General features: G+C 43.3%; 1 protein-coding gene across 1 annotated transcript in view; it reads left to right on the top strand.

Annotated features, from left to right (window-relative positions):
• Positions 1-10,978, top strand: part of LOC109874377 (pappalysin-1-like) — a 126,572-nt gene that overhangs the window by 82,028 nt on the left and 33,566 nt on the right. Inside the window, 1 exon segment of the mRNA XM_031809557.1 lies at positions 1,704-1,872. Coding sequence (XP_031665417.1) covers positions 1,704-1,872 — 169 coding nt within the window.

Below are 10,978 nucleotides of genomic sequence, written 5' to 3' on the forward strand. Positions count from 1 at the left end.
AGAAAGGAAGACAAAAAGAGAGGGAGAATAAAAGAGATGTTCCTGTCATGCATCACAGCAGAGTTGAACAAACTTCCTCAGCAACGCTTTTTTTCGAATGCCCTCTTTCTTCTGCGTCCCAAATGGCACCCTATTCCCTGTATAGCGCACTGCTGGTCAAAAGTAGTGCACTACATAGGGAATAGGGTGCCACTTGGTACTCAGATTCCCTCTTCGAGCTTCATAGGGGAAGCCTACAGTAGGCCGACTGTTGTAAAAGACAGCCTCGGGCGTCCCCGCATTCCTTGAGCAGGAAAAAAAGTCAGCTGACTGCTACCAACGTAGTGCTTGGCCAGACTCTGCCATTGTAGTCTGCTTATAATATCCTGTTCCTCTTAATTCATCAACCACACTCCCACACACGTGTGTATGCAGACACAGAGACAAACACACACATCTGGACACACAGACTCAAAAGCATGCACATGCAAGCACACAGACATTCACTCTGACCATATGTGAACACTTTCTTGGTTAATTCATATTCCCATTTGTTTTATTTGATCCCATCGATTTTCCATGTGTTTGTGTCTTGTGTGCTTTTAAACGGTGAGATTGCTGATACACAGCTACAAGGTATCTATCTATCTAGCCTTTATACAGCACGATGGGGTCTCACTAAGCATTACCTTGTTGCTAACTTGTAGCTACTCCACCTAACCTCAGCCCAGCCTGAACTGAGCAGCTAGCCCCAGAGAATCTTACCTCCAAAGCAGCAGCCCTATACTTCTGATTCAAGACACTTACTCCCATTGAGTTGTTGGTTCTGGTAGCGTCCATCTTTTTAACACAGCGTATCTTCATGGAAAGAGGAGATACATTCAATAACTAGCTGTGTGTTCTCCATGCTATGATGAAGACAGATGTGGAGGTTGTGCTCATATGGGGACTGTACCGGACTAGTACCTATGTGTAGCCTACAGCCACCGAAGCATCATCCAGGTTGGTGCTACACTTTCGGGAGTTGACGATCCAGCCTACCTACAGAGGAAGGGGGCACTGCGAAGGTGCCTGATGAAGAACTCATGTCTGTCTATTTGACTGGTGCTTCTCCGTCCCTGTACCATCAGCAGTCCCTCCACTAGCATATGGTTTCTGAACCGCCTCAACCCCCTGGCCTGTCAGCTGTGGAAGTCTCTTTGTTTTATTATTCATACTAGTCTGTATGTCTGGACGACTGTACTGGATGAGGTCTGGGAGGATGTTCTGTGGGGCTTTGCCTCATGGCAGCGTCCCAAATGGTGCCCTGTTCTCTCTATATAGAGCACTACCTTGGACTAGAGTCCTATGGGTACCCTATATGGGCCTGGTCAAAAGTAGTGTACCATACTATGTAGGGAATAGGGTGCCATTCGGGACACTGTCATGGTCCCACTTCTAGGGCAGCCAGGTGAATGCAGCGTGGCACGGTGTGTTTGTGTACTTTGTATTGTAATGTATGCATTGTCCATCCACTGTGCATGTGAATTTAACTGGGCTGTGTCTGGCTGTGTTTGCAGCCACACTGTGATGCTGATTCTGATACAAGTTTTCTTATTTGTATTTTCTTCCCTCCTCCAGTTGTGTCCTTTATACCCCCTTACATGCAGTATATATGTAGCTACTATGTGCATTATTATACGGGTACCAATTCTCCCCTGTTGTGCATGTGTGTGTCCCTCTAGCTGTGTCCATTACTCGTGTGAGGCCATCGACTGCCAGGATCCGCTGATCCGCAATGCAGAGCTCAAGTGCAGCAGTCTGGGCTTCTTCAACGGAGCTCGCTGCACCATCACCTGTAACTCTGGCTACGTCCTGCAGGTCCACAGAGACGATGACATCATCAAGACTCAGGTATGCACACAGGCAGACATGTGGGGCCACATGGTCAGACACACGCACACAAAATGAGACACGGATGCAAATGCACCTCAGAGCAAACATTTTCTAACACACACACATATATATGTTCACACACAAGCATGCACAGATACACATACGCTCACACACATACACACTGCCACACACAGATAGACAAACACACATGCATGTTCACGTGTAAGCAAACACGCACGCACACACACACACGGAGACTCACACACACACACACACACAATATCTATGTTTAGTCTTTCTGTGCTGCACCATCACCTGCAACAATAGCTATGTATTTCTGCTTCACTGGGACGATGACATCACCAGGTACTCTCTGCTCACTGCGCCCCCCTCCCTTCTTTCCTCCCTCCTCCCCTTCTTGCCTTCCCTCCCACAACTCCTCCCTCCCTCCCCACTCACACAGTGAAGTCATCCTCACAGAGTGTTGTAATGTGTCTGTATGTTAATGGATATGTTTGTGGTGTTTGCTGAGATGAAATACACTGCAGCAAATCTGAATGTGCACTAAAATCGTTACTTTGCATTACGACACTGTGCTGAGGGCAAAAAAAATCCATGTAAGACGTGTGTGTGAGAGCATTTCTCACGCTACTGGAGCAAGAGCTTTCAGGTTTACCAAGATGTCTCAGCATCAACCCCCCACACACCAGACACTCAACAGACGGGGAGCACAGACATTGACACACAAACACCAACAACAGAAGCATGCAGGCAAGCACAAACCACCCTAAACAAACAAAGATGTTAGTTCACAGCCACGCAGTAAAACTCGTTCACTCCCACAGAGGGCTCGTAAAGACAACAGCACCAGAGCTTTATCCCCCTCCCAGGCTCTGTTAACAGACCTGCAAGCTAATCAATTAATGCTCCCTAAAACACACACACACACAGAGAGAGAGAGAGAGAGAGAGAGAGAGGCAGAGAGAGAGAGGCAGAGAGAGAGAGGGAGTGGGGGAGACAGAGAGCGAGCCGGAGAGAGAGAGAGGAAGAGACAAGGGGCGCAGAAAGTAAGAGAAAGGCAGAGAGGGAGAGAAAGAGAGCGGGATTGTTTGTATGTGAGAGAGAGAAAGAGATAGAGAGAACACAAGAAAGAGTGAGAGAACACAAGACAGAGAAAGAGAGAGAGAGAAATTAAATTAGTGAGGTGGAGTGACCCATATAGACGGAGTGAATGAATGATGTTTTGTTTTGGGTCTGGATTCCAGCGTCAGTACCGGGGCACTCCCTCCTGTTTGCTCTGGCTATTAACATAATGGAGCACCACCTCAACTGGTTTTATGTTGGTGAGGATGAACATGTGGAAGTGGTTATGTGGGGGATCTGACTGGAGCAGGGGGCAGGGGAAGCATACTGTACACACACACATGCACCCACCCACGCACGCACGCACGCACGCACACACACACACACACACACACACACACACACACACACACACACACACACACACACACACACACACACACACACACATATAAGCCCATTCACACGCGCACACATGCGCACACACACACACACTTGTTCTTTGTGTATATGTGTTTGCATAGTCAGACTTATAGTCAGACTACATACACAACTCAGGAGCATCATGTCCATATGGCTAGGTGTTTGTGTGTTTCCTGTATGTCGGTTCTCTATTCACGAGCATGTCAGCACTACGCCCATATACGTATGCACCAACACACGAATGGTACGGGTCATTTCAGTTGAAAAGCATTTTGGTGTATGTAAACAAACTATTAGTGTGGCCCATTTGGGATGCAAGCTGTTCAGGTCTATTACACGATGAAATATGTTACTACCAGCTGTGAGAAATTCGCTTCATTACCATCTGACCATCAGACTTAACAGCTTTACGTTTAATTGACAGGGCATGATGTTGATTAATGTGTCAATGGTAACTCGCTTAGGGATGAAGGATTGAAGGATTTACTTGAGAGAGAAAGAGGGAGGAGAGATGGGGTGGGAGAGGGTGTGTAAACTACATGAGAAATCGGTATTTGAAGGCTCTTGCAGCAGGGGCAATTATTCAGGACTGTGGAGGGAGGGAGGGAATTAAAAAAGAGAGGGGAAAAAGAAAGAAAGAAAGAAAGAAAGAAAGAGCAAAAGACAACTTCAGCTCACCTCAGATGCCCCTTCCCTTGTCGTAACTTGGGGACAATACAATGACATCCTCTTTTTTCTTCCTTCTTTTCACCCCCCCCCCCCTCTCTTCTCCTCCACTCCCTGGTCCCTGTGCTCGAGAGGTTAAAAAGTGCAGTGTGAAGCACAATTCTATCTCCTTCCATTAGCCGACTACATTCTTGCTTCACCGGTGTCGTCAAAGTGGTTACTGGAACTCCGCCTCTCAGATGATGCTATCTCCAAAACAATATGTTCCCCCACGCCTATTTGTGTTTTTTATAATGCAATCCATTTGTGTCCCAGATGTCTCCGCTGATAACCTGTGTGTGGAGAGTGGGTGGGGGGGGGGGGGGGGGGGGGGGGGTTGGGTAGGTTACTTTCTAAATGTAATCCGTTACAGTATTATTTGTATTGATCTTTATTTATTTGTATTTATTTATTTGCAGACAAGAAAATACAAAACAATATGATGAAGGTTTAAAACGTAAACAAAAATCACATGCAGGAGAGGGCCCGTGTGGCTCAGTTGGTAGAGCATGGTGCTTAAAATGCCAGGGTTGTTGGTTCAGTTCCCACGGGGGACCAGTACAAAAAGATAAAGTATGAAATTGTATTCACTCGCTACTGTATGTCCCTCTGGATAAGAGCATCTGCTAAATTCATAAATATACATGTAAACCCAGATAGGCTTGTAGGCACCTCCCACTTCCAATGTTTATAAAACAAAACCGTACAAAAAAACATAATCAGGTTTTTAAGAGAGATAAACGAATGATTGGGGATTTACACAAAGATGAAGGAAAACATGGTGAATTAGAGGGAAAAAACTAAAACTCCAGTAAAATGCATAATTGAAATAAAAGGCTGATCGGCAGAGAAGTTATTGGGGTGAGGAAGTTAAGTGGAATGTCCCTTAAAGGCCCAGTGCTTTATATCATATTGTACAACAGTTCATGAAATGAACACTATAAAAGTGTTTGTGCGTGCGTGTGTTAGAATTATGGCCAGGAGTGTTTCCTGGTCAGGTCACATGGTCAAGGAAAAAACTCCTGGCCTGACGGCTTGAGGAACGTGAAAAACAACCACACTCTCAACTCTGTACTTGAAAGAGCCCATTTCTTCCAGGTGGTATACAATTGTATGTCTGATACTACTGGGATGTTTTGGAGGGAAACTCCAGTTACTGCCTGGAGTGGCTACAATAGTCCTGTCAGAGATGCCAGCAGTACGGCTAGTTCTGTATGAGCCTAATTGCATTCTTGGTAGATAGTGTTATACTATATGTAGGGTCATCCTGGGTAAAAGGGTGAGAAGAAAGGGGATGGGACTGTGTGTCTGTCTGGCTTGAATTAGGCCTAGTAGCCAGGGGTTGTTAAACCAACTCTGGAGGAGAGAGAGGCAGCTGTAAAGATTTTAAAGAAGGAAACTCCAAGCACACAAACTGTATACACACTTGAGCATGCACTGTCGTAAACACACACACACACACACACACACACACACACACACACACACACACACACACACACACACACACACACATACAGACTTGAGAGCACACACACACACACACAGACACAGACTCACACAGAAACACACTTGGATGTGCCAACACCAGCCATTAGTCATAGTATTATTGTGTAGAGGCTTTTGTCAGAGTGTTCCAATATTCATTGATTGATTATTCGAATTCCATCTTGTTCTGCACTCTGTTATATGTGATGCATATGTTATTTTTACTAATGTGAAAATAACTGATATATATCAACGAAAGATGATACTTTTTGGTGTATCATATAATAGAATCAAGATGGAAGATGGAAGCATATGAAACAACAGATACAGAACTTTAACACAGCCCAGCTTGTGAGCTTTAAACCTTGGTCACACAAAAAATAAGCATGTATACAGTGCCTTCGGAAAATATTCACACATTTTCCACATTTGTTACGTTACAGCCTTATTCTAAAATGGATGAAATAAAACAGTTTCGTCAGCAATCTACACACAATACCCCATAATGACAAAGCAAAAAGGTTTTTTGGGGGGGCAAATGTATTAAAAACAAAAAACAGAAATAGCTTTACATAAGTATTCAGACCCTTTGCTACGAGACTTGAAATTGAGCTCAGATGCATCATGTTTTCATTGATCATACTTGAGATGTTTCAACAACTTGACTGGAGTCCACCTGAGGTAAATTCAATTTATTGGACATGATTTGGAAAGGCACACACCTGTCTATATAAGGTCCCACAGTTGAAAGTGCATGTCAAAACAAAAACCAAGCCATGAGGTCAAAGGAATTGTCCATAGAGCTCTGAGACAGGATTGTGTTGAGACACAGATCTAGGGAAGGGTACCAACACATTTTCTAGAGCATTGAAGGTCCCCAAGAACACAGTGGCCTCCATCAATCTTAAATGGAAGAAGTTTCGAACCACCAAGACTCTTCCTAGAGCTGGCCGACGGGAAAACTGAGCAGACAGGGAAGAAGGGCCTTGGTCAGGGAGGTGTCCAAGAACCCGATGGTCACTCTGACAGAGCTCCTCTTTGGAGATGGGAGAACCTTCCAGAAGGACAACCATCTCTGCAGCACTCCACCAATTAGGCCTTTATGGTAGAGTGGCCAGGCGGAAGCCACTCATCAAGTAAAAGGCACATGATGGCCCGATATGAGTTTGCCAAAAAGGTACCTACGGACCCTCAGACCATAAGAAACAAGATTCTGGTCTGATGAAACCAAGATTGAACTCTTTGGCCTGAATGCCAAGCGTCACATCTGGAGGAAACCGGGCACCATCCCTACTGTGAAGCGTGGTGGTGGCAGCATCATGCTGAGGGGATGTTTTTCAGCGGCAGGGAGACTTGTCAGGATCGAGGCAAAGATAAACGGAGCAAAGTACAGAGAGATCCTAGATGAAAACCTGCTCCAGAGCGCTTAGGATCTCAGACCTGGGCGAAGCACACAGCCAAGACAACACAGGAGTGGCTTCGGGACAAGTCTCTTAATGTCCTTGAGTTGCCCAGCCAGAGCCCAGACTTGAACCCGATCGAACATCTCTGAAAATAGCTGTGCAGCAATGCACCCCATCGATGCTGACAGAGTGTTTAGAGCGTTGGACTAGTAACCAGAAGGTTGTAAGTTAAAACCCCTGAGCTGACAAGGTACAAATCTGTCGATCTGCCCCTGAACAGGCAGTTAACCCACTGTTCCTAGTCCGTCATTGAAAATAAGAATTTGTTCTTAACTGACTTGCCTAGTTAAATAAAGGTAAAAATACAAAAAAAGGGGTTCTTCAAGAAAAAGTCCACAACATTTTTGGCAGCGTTGGCCATTCTACCATTCTAGCGGATGAAACTGCATACTCGTGCTGGTAGCTAGCTAGCTACTGAAGTTAGCAAAGCTAATGTAAATAAATTGCACTAAATGAATACAAAAATAAAGTTCTAAAACCAAGAAAACTATAATATACCTCCTCCATCTCCTGTAATTTGAAAAAACTAATATTGTAACGATTCTCCTCTTCTGAGGAGGAGTAGGAAGGATCGGACCAATATGCAGCGCGGTACGTGTCCATGTTAATATTTATTTAAACTGAACACAAAAACTAAATAACAAGAGAACGAAAGAAAACGAAACAGTTCTGTCTGGTGCAGACACAGAGACAGAAAACAATCACCCACAACTCAAAATGGGAAAAACAGGCTACCTAAGTATGGTTCTCATTCAGAGACAACGATCGACAGCTGCCTCTGATTGGGAACCATACCAGGCCAAACACAGAAATACAAACATAGAAATCAAAACATAGAATGCCCAACCCAACTCACGCCCTGACCAAACTAAAACAGAGACATAAAAAAGGAACTAAGGTCAGAACGTGACAAATATGAATTGAATAATATAAAAATAAATCCTCAACTCTCCCTCTAAACTCATAATCTCTATCAAACAATGTCATCAAGCCTCTCAACACCTCTCGAACCCCCATAATGCTCTTTGTGGCACAATCCCAAAACAACTCACTAGGTTTGTTCTCTGATTCTAATTCTATGATTGGATAGACAACATGTCAGTTCATACTGCAAAAGCTTTGATTGGTTGGAGGACGTCCTCCGGACATGGTCATAATTACCATATATGTATATGGAAGGGGGTGAGGACAACGAACTTCCTAGGTTTTTTATTGAAGTTAATGTAGCCAGAGGAGGACAGAAGCTAGCTGTCCTCCAGCAACACCATGATTTGATTTGTATCTCTTTTAGTCCCCATTTGGACTAATCTTCCAAGAGTCTTTAAAGATTAAAATACAATTTATAATAGGAACACATTTTCACATATAACACACTATTACAAAATACAGAATATACTAACATAATGACCCAATAAATACTCAATCTAAAAAATATTGATTCTTCATCTACTATAGTCCCACAACATTTCTATGTATTATATTTAAATGGTTTGAAAATCATGTTTACATTTATTTATCAGTTATTTATTCAATTTCTTTATTGCTTTAAATGTAAATGTTCTTTTGCCTATTTCACTTGATTGTGCTACCCCAGAGAGTGCCGTTGAGGCTACTGTAGGCTTTCATTGCAAAACGGTGTATTTTAATCAATTATTTGGTGACAAATGAATATATTTAAAAGGGTAACTTTTTTAATGTTTCACTATTTTTATTTGTATGAAATGTCACTGAGGAGGATGGACCCCTTCCTCCTCTGAGGAGCCTCCACTGATTTCAGTTGTTTTTTTTAAATGATAAATTAGCAAACATTTATAAAAAACTGTTTTTGCTTTGTCATTATGGGGTATTGTGTGTAGATTTATGAGGGAAAAAACTATTTAATCAATTTTAGAATATGGCTGTAACATAACAAAATATGGTAAAAGTCAAGGGGTCTGAATACTTTCCGAAGCGACTCTATGTGTAATTCAAGTCTGGACCAGTCTGAAATCTGGACATTTACCCAAATACTGGGTTGGCAGAACCACTTCTTCTTTCTGTTTAACATTTTTACTGGAAAAGACAGCATCACAAACACACTTGACACACAGACGACCCTGAGATTCCCTTTTCACTTTCGTCTCTTGATATACAATATGACCTTTTGGTCATCAAAGATGGAATGGCTTTGAGAGGAACGGTATGGTACCTACTGTGTCTGCAAGTGTCTGCGTGCTTGCGCGGGTGCGTCTACATGTGTGTACCTACAGTGCCTTGCGAAAGTATTCGGCCCCCTTGAACTTTGCGAACTTTTGCCACATTTCAGGCTTCAAACATAAAGATATAAAACTGTATTTTTTTGTGAAGAATCAACACCAAGTGGGACACAATCATGAAGTGGAACGACATTTATTGGATATTTCAAACTTTTTTAACAAATCAAAAACTGAAAAATTGGGCGTGCAAAATTATTCAGCCCCCTTAAGTTAATACTTTGTAGCGCCACCTTTTGCTTCGATTACAGCTGTAAGTCGCTTGGGGTATGTCTCTATCAGTTTTGCACATCGAGAGACTGAAATTTTTTCCCATTCCTCCTTGCAAAACAGCTTGAGCTCAGTGAGGTTGGATGGAGAGCATTTGTGAACAGCAGTTTTCAGTTCTTTCCACAGATTCTCGATTGGATTCAGGTCTGGACTTTGACTTGGCCATTCTAACACCTGGATATGTTTATTTTTGAACCATTCCATTGTAGATTTTGCTTTATGTTTTGGATTATTGTCTTGTTGGAAGACAAATCTCCGTCCCAGTGTATATACAGTGGGGCAAAAAAGTATTTAGTCAGCCACCAATTGTGCAAGTTCTCCTACTTAAAAAGATGAGAGAGGCCTGTAATTTTCATCATAGGTACACTTCAACTATGACAGACAAAATGAGAAAAGCAAATCCAGAAAATCACATTGTAGGATTTCTTATGAATTTATTTGTGGTGTAAAATAAGTATTTGGTCAATAACAAAAGTTTATCTCAATACATTGTTATATAACCTTTGTTGGCAATGACAGAAGTCAAACGTTTTCTGTAAGTCTTCACAAGGTTTTCACACACTGTTGCTGGTATTTCGGCCCATTCCTCCATGCAGATCTCCTCTAGAGCAGTGATGTTTTGGGGCTGTTGCTGGGCAACACGGACTTTCAACTCCCTCCAAAGATTTTCTATGGGGTTGAGATCTGGAGAATGGCTAAGCCACTCCAGGACCTTGAAATGCTTCTTACGAAGCCACTCCTTCGTTGCCCGGGCGGTGTGTTTGGGATCATTGTCATGCTGAAAGACCCAGCCACCTTTCATCTTCAATGCCCTTGCTGATGGAAGGAGGTTTTCACTCAAAATCTCACGATACATGGCCCCATTCATTCTTTCCTTTACATGGATCAGTCATCCTGGTCCCTTTGCAGAAAAACAGCCCCAAAGAATGATGTTTCCACCCCCATGCTTCACAGTAGGTATGGTGTTCTTTGGATGCAACTCAGCATTCTTTGTCCTCCAAACACGACGAGTTGAGTTTTTACCAAAAAGTTCTGACCATATGACATTCTCCCAATCTTCTTCTGGATCATCCAAATGCTCTCTAGCAAACTTCAGACGGGCCTGGACATGTACTGGCTTAAGCAGGGGGACATGTCTGGCACTGCATGATTTGAGTCCCTGGCGGTGTAGTGTGTTACTGATGGTAGGCTTTGTTACTTTGGTCCCAGCTCTCTGCTGGTCATTCACTAGGTCCCCCTGTGTGGTTCTGGGATTTTTGCTCACCGTTCTTGTGATCATTTTGACCCCATGGGGTGAGATCTTGTGTGGAGCCCCAGGTTGAGGGAGATTATCAGTTGTCTTGTATGTCTTCCATTTCCTAATAATTGCTCCCACAGTTGATTTCTTCAAATCAAGCTGCTTACCTATTGCAGATTCAGTCTTCCCAGCCTGGTGCAGGT

The sequence above is a fragment of the Oncorhynchus kisutch genome, linkage group LG29 (genome assembly GCF_002021735.2).
Source record: "Oncorhynchus kisutch isolate 150728-3 linkage group LG29, Okis_V2, whole genome shotgun sequence".
NCBI lineage: Eukaryota > Metazoa > Chordata > Actinopteri > Salmoniformes > Salmonidae > Oncorhynchus > Oncorhynchus kisutch.